Source organism: Lates calcarifer, linkage group LG6 (assembly GCF_001640805.2).
Source record: "Lates calcarifer isolate ASB-BC8 linkage group LG6, TLL_Latcal_v3, whole genome shotgun sequence".
Classification (NCBI taxonomy): Eukaryota; Metazoa; Chordata; class Actinopteri; family Centropomidae; genus Lates; species Lates calcarifer.
This window is the reverse complement of record NC_066838.1, coordinates 1,291,521-1,310,479: the sequence shown is the minus strand read 5'-3', so window position 1 is coordinate 1,310,479 and position 18,959 is coordinate 1,291,521. Positions and strand designations below refer to the sequence as shown.

At 41.1% G+C, this 18,959-nt stretch overlaps 1 protein-coding gene across 2 annotated transcripts in view; it reads right to left on the bottom strand.

The window, feature by feature from the left end:
• Positions 1 to 18,959, bottom strand: part of LOC108900515 (paired box protein Pax-7) — a 56,612-nt gene that overhangs the window by 12,181 nt on the left and 25,472 nt on the right. For both annotated transcript variants that reach the window (XM_018701610.1, XM_018701611.1), the window contains exons 6-7: positions 13,750 to 13,915; positions 12,271 to 12,470 (exon numbers count right to left, since the gene is read on the bottom strand). In XM_018701610.1, coding sequence (XP_018557126.1) covers positions 12,271 to 12,470; positions 13,750 to 13,915 — 366 coding nt within the window. The remainder of the gene's footprint in view (positions 1 to 12,270; positions 12,471 to 13,749; positions 13,916 to 18,959) is intronic.

Sequence of the window (18,959 nt, the reverse complement as noted above, 5' to 3'; positions counted from 1 at the left end):
AGAGCGGTCTCAGTGCTGTGGTGTGTTCTGAAGCCAGATTGGAAGGGTTCATAGAGCTCATGGTTGGACATATGTTGATGGCGTTGGGTGGCCACTGCTCTTTCCAAATGTTTGCTGAGGAAAGGAAGGTTGGAGATCAGTCAGTATTTGACAACAAGAGGGTCCAGACCTGGCTTCTAGAGGATGGGAGTCACTGAGGCAGGGTACCACTCCAGACTCCAGGGAAGAGTTAATGATGTCCACTAGGAGGCACAGACCAGGTAGACATGCCTTGACCAAGGCTGTGTGCATGGGGTCCAGAGTGCAGGTGGAGGCTTTGGCCTGAGAGATCCACTTGGTGACCTGAGAGGAATCCAAGGAGGAGAGGGAGCACTGAGGTAGATGAGCTACGGGGGGAGTGAAATCCTGAAGCCGATGTACAGGTGCCAGAAGCTGCCGATGGATTGAATCAACTTTTTCTTGGAAGAAGTCCAGGAACTTGTAGCCAAGGTCATGGGAACCTGAAGGGTGGGGTGGAACGAGTGGGCAAATGAGGACAGAGTAATAGTGAGTTTTGACCTGGGAGAGAGCTGCTTTATAGGACCTCACATGATCTTTATAGGTGTCTAGGTGGACAATGAGGCCAGAGCTTCTATAGAGCCTCTAGAGGGCACGGAGTAAACCAGGGGGCAGAGCAGGTAAAGGAGACAGTCCAGGTTTTGAGGGGGGCGAGGGAGTTGAGGCTGCTGGATATGGGGGAGTCATGAGGCCAAACAAGTTGCTATTGAGTTGGTCAGGGCCGATGCACCCACAGTTTTGACGTACATGCGATGGTACCTTTGGTTTGAGCAGAGGAACAGACATGAAGGTAGTAGAAGCTTTAGGGGGATGGTAAATAAGGACAACCCGGAGCTGTGTGGACCCAGCCAGGGTGACAGCAGGACACTTGAAAAAGGTGACATTGGGCACTGGTAGTACTTTAACCAGGATGTCGGCTTGGTGTATGACAGCCAACCAGTGTATCTCCCAGATCTCAACAACTACTGTAAACTGCTGAGAGAGAAAAAACAGACCCAACTTTATTGATGAGTATATGTGTATTTCAGCTATGGTGTAGAGCATCGTGTTAGCTGTTATACATCTAAATGTTTGCATGGGTATGTTATTTCCCCCAAATGTACCTCACCATACACCAGCAGTTAATCAGACATATGCAAAGATTCGAGCATATAGAATGATATTGTGGCATTGAGGCGGTTGGAAAAAAAACTGAATAGATGTGCTTAAGGTGAGTCAAGGTCATCTCTTCATTTGAAAGGTACTGATATATAACACACACACACAAACACAGACACAGATAGACAGACGCTGGATAAAGTGATAAGTCTCCACCTCGAACAGTGTGAGGAGTCTTTAACAGATGAAGAGATGAGAGGAGACCAGACGTCTGCAGATGTGCTACAGTTATCTCTGCGCCACACTGAACCATCTCCTACATTCAGATCTGTTCCTCAGACTCACAACACTACTTTGAAATGCTATCCCCCACATGATCTCAGTTATTTGTTCAGAATTCAGCTTGGTGCTTAGTTTTGAGCTGAATTTCAAAATAGTGAGCTGAAAGATCATTTAGGGATTTTAGGACACCATAATATATTCAGGTACTGTATGTTAAAGGCTAAAGGTTACAGTATACTTCAAACAAAGTGCTCATTGGTTTATCACACACCACCTGAAACCCTCTCCAATTTATACCTGTCCAGTATTGAAACTGGTGGGAAATGTATCTGATAATTGCATAAAAGAAAATTTGGGTGTGAAAGTAGGCAGGGTAAGATGCCTATTTTCATTCTTTATACATTTACCTCCATCACTTTTCATATGTACACATGAGTGCAACACCATGAATTCCTTTGAGGAAAGACTGAGATGGTGCTCCATTATGATATAATGAGTGCAGCCAGAACAGCAATCAACACAAAATACTTCATACCAATAGGTCATTGGTGTTTATGGTGAAATTATCAATAAATTCCAGCTTACTACAGATATACATATGTATATATATAATAATAAGAAACAAGGAATGTCAGTGCAGAAGTTTGCATTTAAGGTAATTTCTCAACCAGGTTGGACAGAGGTCTGATGCTGCCCTGGTCTAGTGAACTATCGATGTTTAACAACCCACCAAAAGTGAGAGATGTGTGATATGGTCAGGGCAGAATCAACACATCATTCATAATATCATACTTGATGTTACATTTGCATTTAAAGCATATGTTGCTTGATTATGATTTACCTCACAGTGTCAGATTGAGTTTCTGTTGTGGGCGGATACAGCTACTGGGATTAAGGCTGATGCTGAGATGTTGCTGGTGTCAGACGGGATCTATCACTGTCTTCCATGGAATCTTAAGTCAGACAGTAATTGGAAAGCACATTGAGCACATCAGTGTTGAATGCAGAATATCTGATGCAATCCGAGGTAATTATGCAATCAGCTTATGCTATTTTACTATAAGCAGATATGTTATTTTTTGTCAGAGGCTGTAATCCTGAAAATGACAACTCCCCCATCAGTGATGAAAAAAGAAATCCAATTCAAAGGCATGAGAGAGAGATATATAATATATAAATAATATTTAAATATTCAGAGCTGTGACAACAAACAAATGCATTTAGAACTTGATTGAACTGAAAGACCAATATAATATTACCTTATCCGAGGAAATAAAATGGCAGTGACCTTGGTGTGTATCCCTGTGATATTAATGTGACAACTACCGCCATGAAAATATAGAAAGTTCAGGCTGCTGTCTTTGAAAGTAATGTAATAGCTAGACATTTTAGTCTTGGGTAACTTCACTAAACCTTAAGTTTGCATCTAACTCAGAAATTGAACATTCATTCAGGGAGACTAATATGATGCAACTGACAGAATAATCTCAATTTAGGGTCCACTTACTCAAATATTATGGCGCATTTTAATCCTGAAGGTGCTCACAATAATGGAAAGTCCATAACAACTGACCGACCTCAACTGGTCAATGAAACCATGTGATATGGTCAAAGCTCGGGAAAAAGCTAAATCTATACATATATATATATATAATAAAAATCTATATATTGGAGATATATAATATACAGATTAGAGGCCTTTATATCTAATTTCCCCTGTTTGTAGGTATATAAGGTTCATAGGTTCATAGTGGCTTCTCAGTTGCTGTTTTGTTTTATTTCGGTGAATGTTAAGCTATTGTCAAAAAATCCAACACCTGCTGCACAGATGTTTCACATTAAACATGTTAAGATTCGCTTATGGTTCTTACCAGTGAAAAAACAAAAGAAGAAAGTTGAATTAAAGATGGGATGAGAACAGTTATGTTAAAATGAGAATATGAGTCTTGATGTATGGAGTCAGGAGTTTGTCACGTGAGTAATTACTTATTTTTAATTATGCTTAATTGAGGCTTTTATTAAGCCTCTATTCCAGACAGTTATTTGAATGTTACAGTAAAATTTCCACCTCTTTCGTTTTTAAGTCTTAATGTGTGTGTGAATGTGTGGGTGGGTCGGTGAAGGTGGGGGTAGGGGGGTTGTTTGTTTGTTTGGGATTTTTTTGTGACTGCTTTTGCTTCAGATACACATTAATGTGCAGACATTCAGCTCTTGAAATGAACAGACTCATCCACTGCTGAAATCAAAAGTGTTCCATTCCAGCCTAAAATTCAGTAACTGCCCATATACAGTTACTGTATATGCCCATACACAATTTCCAGGTAAGCAATTCATGCACCAATGCATCCACACTGTGTTCCTTATGAAACAGCTAAACATTATCACTTTTGCAAAGCCTTGCAGAAAGCCTGCATCTCCCTGTCAACAACACCACCCACTGCATTTCCCTGCTGCACCACCTCTTCTTCTATTCCAGACTAACTTATTCAATTATTTCAGGCCAAGAGGCTCTTAATTAGAACAAGCTGGGGTCCGTTCAGTGGGTGAAAGCAGACAGGAGCTGTTTGCTCAAATAGTGAGGAGCTGCCCTATTGAGAGAGGTCAGGTCAAACAGCAGCTTACCAGTATCTGCTCCCTCTCACCATAATGACCTGTAAATAAACAGAGGGATGGCCCTCAGCTGGAGGCTGACAGACAAAGCATGCTGCCAATGGAGGCAGTTGGGTCCCGAATGCATCACAGAGGGATGGACAGTAACATGCCCACAGACAGTCAGAAAGGGCGGTAAAAATATGTGTTTGCTGTGTAGGCAATACCATCATTTCAATACCTTTACCTTACAATGGACAATGTTACTGACAAGGTATATACAACAGGGTCATTAGAGCTGGAAAACAGGGAGGCTCAGACTGTGAGGTGCCACTGGTTGATTTGGGGCACAGCAATAACCACTGCTATTGGTTACAGTTACTGCACATCGTGGTGCATTTGAGTAACTTTTTGTCTGTTTTTTATCTTGATATTCTATGATATTCTATTTTGGTTATTCCATTATAATGAACTGATGGAGGATTCCTGGGTTTTACGTTTTTCCTCTGGGGCCATATTCAGAGCATGATTTCCATTTGTACAATGCAACACCTTCTGTCTGTCCCATTCCAAAGGATATATCACTCTATTGTTTTCAAGGGTATTCTGTTTGTTAAAAAAGAAAGAATTAAAACATGTTGTCAGTCCCTTGGATAGCATTGCTACTTGTCTTCTCTTGAGCCTTCAACACTGTGAAAACATTTACCTGAATTCTGTCTCAATCAGTGTAGTTGAATGCAGCTCTTATATCTGATGTGTATTTTCCATGTGCATGCATCAATGATTGATAGTGACAGTTTCCTGTTTGCCACCCAGGGATGAGTGACAGTGACCACGACTACTTAGTGATATCCAGTCAACTGAACTATTAAGCAAATCAGAGATGTAGGTAGTAATTCAGAGGTGTCACAGCAGGCTAACTGTAACCTCATAAGAGCTAAAACCAGAAGATTCCTGGTCTGAGAGCTCATTTTCAGCACTCAGCAGGACACTATGTGAGAGATGTGATGGTTTCTGAAAGTAATGCACACCAAGTACTCTCTGTGGTCATGGTATAAAAAACTGATTGCACAAATAAAACGGCAGATGTAAGTTTCAGGTTGTAGTTGTTAGTGCGCTGCATCCAGTCAACGCCTACAATCAATTCAAACCACAGGAACTAGAGGGGCTTAACACTTTTCTACCCACTCAGTCAGTCAGACAGCACCCTGGGCTCTGTTTAGAGGAGAACACACTAAGTGATAAATAAAGAAAAATATATCCTACAAACATTCCATCAGTGGGTATGATTTAAATTCCTCTGCTTTTCTGGCAGATTTCTTGAGTAGGTCATGTCTTTTATTTATTTATTTGTTATAAAGCTCCTTGCTTTGCTTCTTGCCAAAAATGAAGCAGTGTCTGTTTTTCAGGCAATTCCTAATTAACATCTACCCCCTGCCCCCACTCTATTCCTCATTATGGGTATGATGTAAATATATGTGCTCATCCTTTTTGATTTGTTGACATGGGAGCGTGCCAGTTGACAGCGTGCCCAGTCAAAGGGCTTAGTGCTGCAAATTCTAATAGCAGCTGAGACTAATATTAGGCACCACACTCATTGACATTCAGGTGCACACAGCCGTGTCAACACACTGTGAACTGGGGGCTGCAGTAGGCCAGGCACAGGAATGGGGGTGCTTTTATTTGTGTGTGGGGGGGGTTTTGTTGTTTTTTTTTTTTTTGTTTTTTGTTTTTTTTTTTACGGGAGGGGTTACAGAGGGTGTAGGTCCCTCTGTGCTCTGCCTTCCCAAATATAATTCAACACATTTCCTCACTTTTTTTTTTTAAAGAGAGTATTGTTAATGTTAATAGAAGTGTATAAAGTGTAGTGGTGCAGGGTACAGGGGGTGGAGGTGGGGGGTAGGGTGGTAGAAGAGGCCCCCCACATCCCCCCACCCCACCTCCTTATCTCAGGCCGACAGTTGTCAGGAATCACGAGCAGAGGCCTGAGTTAGCGAGGCAGGCAGGCAGGCCTGGGGATATGGATCAAAGAGACAGAGCTGGAGAACCAAAGCAGCTCTGATCCCCCAACACTGAAACCCACTCTATTCTATCCTTACTCGCCTGCTCTCTCTCTCTCTCTCTCTCTATCTCTCACCCCGACATCAAATAGCGAGCCAGAGAGCTCCACCATTCCAAAGCAGGCTAAATCTTCCTCTCACAACAAACCAGAGAGGAAATGAGAGCACAAGAAGAGAAATGTGTTCTGCTTTACTCGTGTGATGTGTTGATGTGTTGGGGTCACTGTGGGAAGTAATAGTTTCATCTTCAGTGGCAGGTCACTAAGTTGTCTGACCTGACAAAAAGGGATTAGTGGGCCAGCATCACTGTCTGTCTGACTGGAGAAAAAACTCCTCTCCACTTAGAGAGCTCTAAAGCAGAATAGATTTATGGGAATTTGTCAAAAAGTGTGGTTGAAAATAAAAAGCTTTATTTTTGCAGGCTTTCTTAGGGGGAGGGGGGTTGTAACAACTCTGATGGTGAAGCTGTGAAAAGGGTTTCTATTTACACATGCAGTGCCATCACAGGGATGGCATTTCATACTGTCATTTTGTCTTTCTGTCAATAAGACTTGGAATTGGCTGCACACTCCATCTCCACATGAAAGTCAGCCTCTAATTCTTTCCCATTCAATTTGAGAGGAGGAGGCGCAGAAATGGCTTGTGTGAATTACATTCCAAATGCAACATAGCTGTTTCAAATTGAATTATTGCCTGTCAGACGTACAGCATGTGGTCTTCCTGCAATTTTGAAGTGGGATCTTAGGAAATTCGCCCTACATTGTTATCTCATGTAAATGCCTGGGAACATGATGAAAGGGTCAACAGCAGTGAACCCATAATGGAAAAGCTTCAGCTGGGACTCGGAGCCATTCAGAATAGTCGGAGAGGACAATAAACACAGCAGCATTCACTGCATGTCAGGAATGAATGCAATTTCAATCAAATCAACTTACTGGAGCTGTTTTGATTTTAATTTGACAGGATTTTTCCACAGTCAGCTCAGATGGTGCTCTGCTCTGATATGTAACAGTGGATGATAAAATCAGTCCTGTCCTAAGCTCATCAATACACCTGTGTTTGTCTTGTTATTGTAGTGCCTTATTTTCTTCATCCACCTACAAAGCTGTGATTGGTCAATTGTTTCTCCAACTAAGGAAACAACCATCAATGAGCACAACACCAGAACTATCTGAATGAAAGAACTGCTGATGTGGGACACATGCACGCGCACACACACATACATAATTTACATGACAAACCGTATATATAATTCTACTTGCAAACCAATGCTGTGTTCATTTTTTCACAGAGAGGGATGGATGCTTGCAGCAGCTCTGACATAATGAGTAACAGACACATGTTGTAGAAACAAGTTATTCCCATTTCTTCCCGTCAAACTAGTCAGCTCTGAAAAAACACCTGTGAATAACATATCTAGAAAAAGAGAGTAAATGCAGACAAATGTGGTTCTGAATTTGTTTGCAAAGGTCATTTTAATCCTATTTGCCTGTTGCTCAGGGTGGGCTGCAGTGCCCAGTATTTGAAACTAATTGCATCAAATTTCTTCTGCAGCCAGTGACGTGCACTGACGTGAGCCAGTCATCTATTCTGCCACAGAGAACCATTCTTCCTGAGCGCAAAGTCTCATTTGAAATGGTTATGATATGGGGAATCCCTCCGCCTTCCCTGTTAGTGTGGACACACAAACACAGCCACAGAATTTCTTCTGCCAACACTTTCTTTGTGAATGAAACACAACACTGATTTCAAGTGAAGACTTATGTCATTACAGTCAGGCTCACAGCAATGAACTGACATGCTGATGCCATTTGTCCACAGAAAACTGTGCTGCAGCCTCAACTAAGGCTGTGTTCAGCCCAACATTATCACTGCATTAAAAATCAATCCTATCACCAGACAAGAACATCAGTACTGATTCTGTAAAGCCTTGGAGCTTGTTCATAAACATCTTTTCATGTCCAAAAATAATCATTGCCATGTCTCTTCACACAGCAACTACAGTTTGGTTGTGGTTTGGGACATATTGTGGTTATGTTTACTCAAAAGACACATATTTATTGCAGGTTTGTGACAAGACATGAATTATATGGAAGTCAGATGTGCTTCATGTCCATCCTATTCACACTCTCACTTTGTACACATCCTGCACTGGCACCAAACACTGGCAAACAGAATTGTCCAACATGCACATAACTTCTGGAGATACTGGGCGGGAAAAAACACAGCCCCCTCACTCATTTCAATGATACCAGTGTGTTGCCACAGTGGGGGTGTTGACAAAGAGGGCTCTGGCAGAGAGGATCGCCTGGCAAAAATTGGAACCTGGCTCAGCTGTTGTTGCAAAGGAAAGCAAAGCAAACTTCATTTTTTTCATTTTGGGAGAGATTCGGTGTGATTCAGTATGTACATACAGCATAAACATATACACATGCAAAACATACACATGTAGACACAACATAAAAGCAAACAACTAGAACAATCCAACACACTCAGTAAAGGAGAACTAAAAACATGCACAGGAAAAACTGAAAAGTTTTCTGTCTGCTTTCAAAACAAAGAGCTAGATATGGAGAGAGATAAATACCAGAGTATAAATAACAGAAAGACGACTGCAATCACTTTGTTCAAAGAGCTCTTTGTAACCACGCAGGTTTTTATGGTTCAACTTAATGGATCAAGTTTACCACTGGACTAAAAACCAGTTTCTCTGTTCACAGAGAATACACACATGCACTAAACCAAATGTCACAGACAAACATGAGGATTACAGGATCTGGTGCTTGGATATCAGTTACATTTCATTAGAGCAGCCCACACTGACAGCAGCATCTGTTAATTACAAAATGAGAGACACTGTCTGATATTAATGATCAGTCATTAGGCAGTTAGAGTAATTATTTCTTTTCTATTTTTGTCCCCTGAAGATTGGAAAGGATTTGTGATTCTTTCTGGTTTAAAGTCCAAGCCATTAGGAGCACTCGAACAATGTAGTTAATTGGACAGACTCTGGATGGAGGATAAAATTAATAGTAAAACTGAATTGTTCTAATTCAGTCCATACAGGGTGTAACCCACCTCTCGCCCAATGTCAGCTGGAATAGACTCCAGCCTGCCCACGACCCTTATAGGATAAGCAGTATTGTTCTAATTCACCCGTTAGCAGTGGGGTGTGTGTAGTGAATGCAGCACTTACTGACAAAAAGTCAGATCTTCTTAATAACTGTTCAATCTCATCTGCTCATTTCAACAAAGTCAACACAGGATATTCAAATACTACTAATAATTTAACTTGAGGCAGACCTGTAGGTGTTGGGGTGAATCCCAAGATAGAGAAGATACAGAGGAAGAGGGGCCAGTGGCACACTGGAGTTTAGTAGGCAAGGAGCCTCATACATGACAGTTGCCTTCCTGGTCAGTCCAAGCTGTGGGGCAGCGCGGATGACTTGCCAGAGGGCATCCATTCAAAGACCCTCTGTAGGACACGGATGGGGTCGTGTAGCATGGAGTCGGCTTTCCAAAGCCCTTCCTGATTGTGTAGTGAGCTCAGAGACTAGAGGAAGTGGCCTGTTGGAGCAGACATTCAAGTATTCTGGAGACGCTTCTTGTTTTGGATTGTAAGAAAGTGGAACCAGGATTAATGAGAAGGTTGTCTTTTTTGTCACTCCAAGCGAATGATAATCTGTAACAGATAAAAATAATCTGTCTACATGTAAATCTGGGCCTATCCAAAATATAAATATCTATATTTGTCAATATTTATTTTCATCCACATTTCACTTTTAATGGACATTTCCACTTTGACCCTCCCGTGCCTTTACATGCTACATTTGCATCGAATCAAATGACATAGCAATTTGAGTTGCCATCAGAGACAGACAGTCACTATCTTTGTTACCATGATGTGTTTTCAAAGTGGATTTGACAAGAGAAAGAGGACGAAGGGAGATGTCCAGTTTGAGGGAAGTTTGCCTAAGCTGATTAAATTCTTTAATAAAACAGTCAGAGACTCAGAGACAAGTAGACGTTACAAAAGGTGTAACGTTAGTTGTAGAAGCTGAGCTAGTTAATGTTAGCATTACTGCTGACTCAGTCTATGGTTCACCCACTGTACCTACTACAACCTACTACCCAGCATTATTTTCTCCACTGGTTACTGTGAACCAACTCCAGTGTGGGGGAAAAGTATCATAGGCAAGACCAACAAACAGCACCAGCCCACCACATTTCAGACACCTGCTCCAGCTCAGCATCCAGCTACTGCACCACCACCATCACAGAGCGACCTGAGCAGCACCACAGAGAGCAGCAAATCTGTGAGTGAGACTGTGATCATTAGTGAAGACCCTGTGTTATTGCCAGATAAATCAAGTTCCCCCAAAAAACAGACCTGACCCCAAAGAGGTTTTACAAAAGAAAACTATAAGACAACAATGAAAAACATGGAAAAAACAGAGCAGAAAAGAAGAGACTAGTGGGACTAGTGCCACAGAAGAGTAGAACACAGTAAAAACAGAACAGAACAAAGTAGTAGAGCAAAACAGACAGAATAGAACAGACCAAGATTAAATCAGCAGAGCACAGTAAAAAAAAAAAAAAAAACAGCACAGCAGAACTGTATGGAGGACAGAGGAACAAACAGAACACATCCAAGGGCAGAAAATACAATAGAGAAGAGCAGGCTCAACCATATGGGCCCATGCTAGGACGCTTAGAGATGTCGACCAGTGGGAGAATAGAATGGACTTGAGCTAGATGGGGACATCAACATTGTTATGATGACCAGAGAAACTGTCACATTAGACTGCACACAATAAGTGTGTTCACTAACCTTTCCCTCAGATGGTTTTAAATTTCAAATGTTTCAAGTTATCTGCCTGCTCCTTCCTCTGAGGCAAGATCACAGGTGAGGTAGGCTAAGGCTACTTTACTACAACTACAATCAACTGAGTCTATGGTGCATTTTACTCCCACCAGTGTGTTTTTATCCACCATGAAGCAGTCATAAAGTAGTAGCCATAATCCTTAAAAAACACTGCATATTGTATAAAAGTGAAATAGTTTAAGTTACAATACAAGCTGGCTGTTAGTGTTACATTGACAGTGACTGGAAGACTTCAGGTTCTGTGCTTTAGACTCTCAGCACAGATGAGACACTCTGCTGAGAACTAGTCTGAGGTGGGTTGTTGATGAGTGGAGCTTGGGAGCTAAAGTTAGTGCATCTGTACACTACAGTGAAAAAAACATGACTCGACATGACAACATATTATTTTGGTTTGAACGGAGGGCACATGTTAATGATGATGTCATAACTAATCGACTAAAACTGACTCAATTAATTGACTTCAGAAAGCAATTAGAATGCCCATCCCTAGTCAAGTACAACTGAGAAATACTTTGTTCCATAAATACTTAAGAGGTACCACAGGGTGTCATTGTTGTCACTTTTGCAGCTCTGTTTACCAGTACTGTACCCTGTGGGTACTCAGTACTTTAATATTAATTTATATCCCCTTTTCCTCCAAAATTCCCAGTTGTTACTCCCTTGTTCAACAGTACCTACATTCAAATACCAGTAGAAACTGGTCAGTAATTTTATATGCAGTGATTCATGCAACAAAGTTAGTTCAGAGGAATTACACAGTGACAGGAAATTACACTGTAAATCACAGATTGTATTACATGGTGCTACTCAGCTTTTTCCATTATGTTCAATTATTTACCTCTGTCAAAGATGACTCCCAACAAATCTAAACACTAACCACAAACAGCTTGTGCATACCAGGAGTCCCCTCTTCAACTAAGCTGCCAACCTCACACACACTCTAAGACAAAGTGCAGTATTTAGGGATGTACTGATAGCTAGATGCAACTAGTAAATAAGATATGTCTGAATTTGTCCAAAGGTGTGACCCACCTGAAAGCTAACAGTCTCTACACTGAACACACAAAGATGACACTAACATGGATTGTCCTGTCCAACTCCCAGCAAGACAGCAAGCAATCCAACCCACAGAAAGTCAGAATAACAAGGCATCACTGGGATTATAATAATATATTACAGACCACAAGTGATGAGGTTAATGTTGAGTTCTACCTACTTTACTTGATTCATGACTGAGCCAATGTTACCAAGAGTACCCATCCTCATGCATAAATGTTATCATAGTCTAGCAGGTCATACCTGTGGGGCGAGTCCATTGCTGACAGGGTTGACATGGTTGCTAGGTGCTGCAGAGCTCATAAAAGTGTCAGAGTAGCTGGAGAAGCCATGACGGTTGGAGGCCAGACCGTAGGCGGAGCTGCTGTCAGTGCTGGACAGTCCGCTCTGGTGCATGGTGGATGGAGGTAAGGGCTGTGGACGGTGAACTGTACCACCACCATCTAAAGAGCAAAACACAATCACTTAGTTGAGCACCTAAAGATATACTACCTAAAAACTTGCTGTACACTAATCTGCTATTGTGTGAAATAACACAGATCAATTTCTTGCTCAAACATGTAAATAAAACAGAAGCTATGCTAGCAATTTCTCCCTGCAACCAGTATGTGTACTAAACAGGACTAGCTTAGTTGCCTCCCTCCGGTCAGTCCAAGCTGTGGGTCAGCGCAGGATGACTTGCCAGGTAACTAACAAGCTTAATACCAGTCATTGGTTTTCATGTGGTTATGCCTGAATGGTGCACACACCTGTTTGATTTAAACAACAAATATGTGATGTTAACATTAATTCAAATTCTAAAGCTAAATTAAATCTGTTGCTGATTATTACCTGTTCAGGTTGGTAACAAGAGATCTGTATGAACAATGTAAATCATTTGGTAACTACAGTAACACATATGCATGTCAGCACTTGGGTACATCCTACTCTGTGTACTTTGGCTGTCCACTAAGTCCATTAAAACCATGTGAGACATAGCAATCCCTCAGAATACCTCCAGAATATTGTTGTAAAGGATGCCAGATCAGCAGATACCCAGTGTTAATTCAGATCAGGGTCAGGGCCAGAAAAACCTGATCAGGACATTCCTAATTTTTTCCCTTGGTCTGAACCAAATCAACAGAGCTACAAGCATGAAACTGATCTTAGTCAGAGTTTCAATCAATGGCGATCAGTTTTTGAAGCCTTGGGGGAATAGACAGATCAAATCACAGTGGTTCCCACTAACTCCTGAAGAAAAATATTGGTATATTCAGCAGTTTGATGTTTGACTTGTATCTTGATTGCAACCTAAGATGGACATTACATTGTCAACCAGAACAAGCATTACCTGACAAACCCAATACAAGATTTTCAAAAGTGGAGTATGGAGCCTTCAAAGTCATTTAAAAGAATCCCATGTAAAACATCATTCAATCATTCATAAAGTATACATGGTGGATAAATGAAAGTGAATAGCTGAATAAATGAGCATAGAATCATACTGAATGCAGATACTTCCATACAGGACAAGAGGGGTCACTGAATGGTTTGATGACACTGACTAACTCAAGCTGAACACTGCCTTTATTACTAAGGGATTATGTTTTGGAAGAATGCTGTTCCACAAACCTTAAGACTCTATAACAAGGAGCAGCACCTTTTAACACACTACACGTTAGACTTTACTTGTATCTGTTAACCGTCTGGATATTATCAGTGTAAAAGTCTTATCTACTGTACCTTGGGACAGAGTATTGCTTGGGTAGCTGGACTCTGGCAGCTGGTATGTAGGAAGTGTTGGCATCCCTGTGGGAGGAAATCCGCCTGGCAACAGGTGGTTGAATGCTGCAAGCTGATTGGCTCCTGCTTGCTTTCGCCACCTGGCCCTTCGATTGCTGAACCACACCTGAAAAAAAAGAGCAGAAACCAAAAGCATCATTTCATTGGTCATTCAACTTTTTCTCAGAGTCAGAGTGGGCTTCCTCATGTCATTTTAATGAATTTCAAATGGGCTAAAGTTATGTGATATACTAAGTCGGAGTGAAAAAGCTACGTCTTCAGGACAGGTTTGTTTTCTAGGCACATTTTGTGAACATCATAAGAGAACAGTTTAAAGGAACTGGTGTGCAGTGCACAGTGTTTATCACATCTGTGGAGCTGTCTCTGTCAGCAGACTTACACTGCTGGGCACTTCAAACATACACACAGCAACGCTGATTGTGTGCTCTGTTGCACCCTAACCACATCCAACAATGATGTCACACTGTACTGACACCTGAAAAACATAAACTTGCTATGTAATCATCATGATTTCTTATATAGTCTTTCTATATCAAATCAGGAAACTTTGAAATGTTAGCAAATTGTAAAAACAAAAGAACAAACAAACAGGTGATTGATCTTTGGTGTGGAAGAGAAAGTAAATGGGACACCAGTGGAGTGTGTGTGCTTTTTATTATCTGTAAATGGACTGAGTGTGTGTGGTTAATCATGCGTTGTTCCTCATTGACTCCTGACGGCTGAATGCAGCCTCAATAGGATGAATAGAGGCCAAAAAGGAGGGAGAGGAGGTGTCAACATCCCACAGCTAAATGCTTCACACATGACCAATCAAAGGAGCTGCCACACCACCTTATAGTTCCAACCTCAAAACTAACTCTTGATAAAATTTAAGCCAGTAACATCACCTCTGAAATTTTTCAGCCCTGGTAAGAGTTCCATTCAGATTGCTTGATTCTTCAGTATACAATTTCTGTCCAGTACCACCCTTTCAATGCTGAAAGGAGTGTTTTCTTTATGTAGTGAAGCCAGGGACCAACATCTGAGGCCCTTTTCAGATGAACAATACATGTTGGGTTATTAAAAATATATCTTTAATTCTGCCTTAAGCATACTGTAGTAGCCATAAATCTAAGAGGGGAATAAGAAATGCTGTGTTAGTTAGCATTACCCCTCCTGATAAAGAGACGGCCCCCAAACATTTTCTAGAGAGAGAATTTTAAGGTAATGGACATAAGCTAAAGTGCATTAAAGCCTCAGATACAGTATCAGCAGAGGTGCAATGTAATTTCATAAGGTTTAAAAAGAAAAGCACACACACGCCTACTCCCTAGTCCAGTAATGTGAGCCAAATCAGGCAGATTGTGAAATAACAAAGGCGTATGTATTGCCAACAGCTAAACTGTCCTCATTTTCAACTCAGCAGGGCACTAATTTCCAAGTTCTTAATTAAAGCCAACTAAAAGTCAGATGCTCAGAGCAAGTATCAGCCTGTCGTTCTGCAGAAATCACACTCTGACTCAGAGCCTGAATCAGTCTCTGTTCCACTGTGTGCTCCTCACACACCGTGTCCCACATAGGACATACAGGTAACTTTAGTCTAACTATAGTAACTGCATTTGTGCCGTTTGAATCAATCCATACAATACCACCACCATACAAGTTAATTCATGCACACACACACCACATACACACACCACACATCCAGAGTCATAGCAGGAATCTATGTATCGCCTCCAGCTTTCCACCCGCTCACTTTCTCCAGGAATCCGCCTTTTTCATTTGGAGGAAATGAAAATATGCCTTTCAAGTAGAGAACATCATTTGGACTCCTATTTCTGTACAGGAGACTCAGATAATTAGAACAGGTGTTGTTGCCCTGAGGTACTTCTGCAAGAGAAGCAGAAGTAGAGTCTGTCACTCGGCAGAGCAAAGACATGACTGTGGATGGAGGAGACTGAGAAGAGAAACAGAATTTTGTGTGTGTGTGTGTGTGTGTGTGTGTGTCAGTGTGTGTGTGTGTGTGTGTGTGTGTGTGTGTGTGTGTGTGTGTGTGTGTGTTGATAGGGAGCTGATGTCCAGGATGAGCAGTAAAACCTGGATAACCTGATTGAATTTCACAGCAGTAAAGTCCAACATAACAGAGACTGAGAGCCATGAAGAGGTTTGACATCAGTCTCTCACGGATTGATTTCAAATCTCACTCCCTATAAAAGCCTATAAACTACACACACACACACACACACACACACACACACACGTCCTTTCTGATCGACATACCTTTCTACTTATTCAGTTCTTCTGTCTCTTCAGCCTGATTTTTTTTTGTGTTTTGCTACCACGCCACCGGTGAGTTACACCCTGTACAGATCACCAGTCCATCACAGGGCCAACACATATAGACAACAACCATTCACACTCACATTACACATTTACATACGGAATTCAGAGTCAGCAGTTAACCTGCATGTGTTTGGACAGTGGGAGGAAGCTCGAGAACCCAGAGAGAACCCACACAGGCACAGAGAGAACATGCAAACTCCACACAGAGAACCTGGAACCTTCTTGCTGTGAGGCAACAACAACTGCACCACCATGCTGCCCACCCAAAACAACAATATATATATTACATTGTAAACATATCAGTTGTAATGTAAGTGATTATTAATTCATTTTCTAATGCTCTTAAAGTTTTTATTATAGCTGTCAGATGTTTTACATGAAATGTAAAATATGATACTGTAATGGGTGATTAATGAAAGAAAACTCCTGAATACATGACTGAATAATGGGAATGCATTGATGAAAATGAAAATAATGTGAATCAGATAATATATTTATCTTCTACACACTGAAAGCTCGTACACACTTGGCTGCCGCCAGAAACAAGTTGAGAATTGTAAAAGAAATGTGGGTAAATCTTCAGCTGTCATTCCAAAATGCTAATCTTAGATTGTACTTTGACACAAGATCACCTACAGCTGATGTGGAGGTTTGCTGACCAAAAACAGCCTGTGTCAAAACTCTGACAGTGTCTGAAATGTAGAACCAAGATCCTTCAATGTGACTGCTACTACAACCTAAGTTTATAAACCAACCGGTCATCATACAAAATGAAACTGATGAACAAGAGTATTGCTATTGCTCAAAACCTCAAACTCATTCTGCAAAATTAGGATTCCATATTTCCCCTTTTCCCCTGACAACAACCAGGTCCACACTCTCCAGGATTTCTGAGGCATAGAAGTACCATCAGGTGAGGTGGGGTTTTTTTGTTTTTGTTTTTTTTTTACATTTTTTGTTCCATTTTCCAATGATGAAGTATTGTCAGCAGTACTAGTAAGTAGAAAGAGTGTATAAATACAATCAGGAAAACTCTTACTAATATATAGTATTATACATTAACTAATTTGATTATTATTTTTAATGCATTACTATAAAAGCAGGATTGTACTGTTGTAGTTGGTCAAGGTGGAACTTACTTTTAATCACTTGGTACAGGACTGAAAGTAATGATTTATGAATTATTGAATTATTTGGTCGTCATTTTTAATTGGTTTGTCAACTTTTTGTCAACTGCACATTAATGCTGCCAATCTCCCATTCCACCACATCCCAAAGGTTTTCATTTGGATTCAGATCTGATGACAGGAGAGGCCACCGAAGTTTACTGAACTCATTGTCATGTTGATGAAACCAGACAATTTTTACTTGGTGACATGGTACATTATCATGCTGGAGGTAGCCATTAGAAGATGTGGCCATAAAGGACTGCTGACACAAGGCAAGTTGACACCAAACTCTGAGCCCACCATCTGCAGAAATCCAGATTCATCAGATGACACTTTGTTATGACAGCCTTCAAATATCCAGTTGTGATGAGCCTGTGGCCACTGCAGCCTCAGATTTCTGTTCTTGGCTGACAGCTTTCCACCATATCAGGCCTCATCAGCAGATTGAGTTTGCTCAGTTGCTATGGAACTGTAGATGTTCAAAGATGACACTTCTAAGCGATGACAGTTCATTGTTGACAGCTGATACTTGACAGCTGTCAAGTCAACATGGGTGAGGACCATTATGATACAGTACAAAGCACAAGATAAGTGAGGAAGTGGACCTTGAACTGTGACCAGATTTGCAGAGTGGACATTAATTGTTCATTTTTCAATATCTGACTAAAACTGATTACAGGATGGTCAGTGTTAAGTAGTGATTGTAAGTAGTGATTCTGAGGTCTGCAGGTATCGGAATTAAGCGGCAGAGTGGGCACTGGTTTCCATGCCACACTGGTTTCTCACTCTCTCAGTTTTCCTGGGTCTTGATTGATCCACGTTGCTGTTGTGGATTAAAGCTCCCATGAGGCAGCCCAGACTCTTATGTGATCTGCTGTGAATTTTTCAATGAGTAGTGGGCTTGAAAGTGGTGGGAAAAACAGATTCCAGCCAAGATGTTGGGGAATGAGACATGCATGAGGAATGCACCCCCCACCCCACTGCTGAACACCTCACAGCTGTTGTTAGAGCTCTACGGTACTTTCTCCACAACTACTGCGACACTGTGGAACAGTCAAAACAAAGACCAAAGACAGTTTCCTTCACTGAGATGAATTATTGTCTTCAGCATTAGGTTGTATGTATTGGTGAATACTACTAGATATTACACTATGAAATTTGCTGTGTAAAGTATCACAATAGTGTGACATCTTGTACAACAACATAAATAAATCCAATCATACAGGTTCATGAACTATGTTGTATGTATGCTCACAGAGCAGAAAAGACATAGCAGAGGTAAAAGGAAACAGCAAAAGTGGTGCACCTCCTAACTACTGAACAAAAATAACTGAAACCAAAGATGAAGAGGTGACCATGTCATTAGTCAGTTCTGACCAGCACCTTGCTCAGCATGTATGATGGCTAAAAATGTTGTCCCAGTGGATCTGTGGCTCCATCTGAGTGAGACAAAGAAATGTGACAGGCTTGAGAGCAAGGATTTGTCTGAGATTTCTGTCTGTACCTCAACACAAGTGAAGTGACTCAGATCAGGTCTTTGATAGAAACTTTCTTCAGTGTGGTCTGTGGATTATCCACAAAAGCGAGGACAGTGTTTCTGGAAAGAGATGTTTCTAAAATTATATTTTTCGATGTTTTCAGCAACACAATGTATCAAAT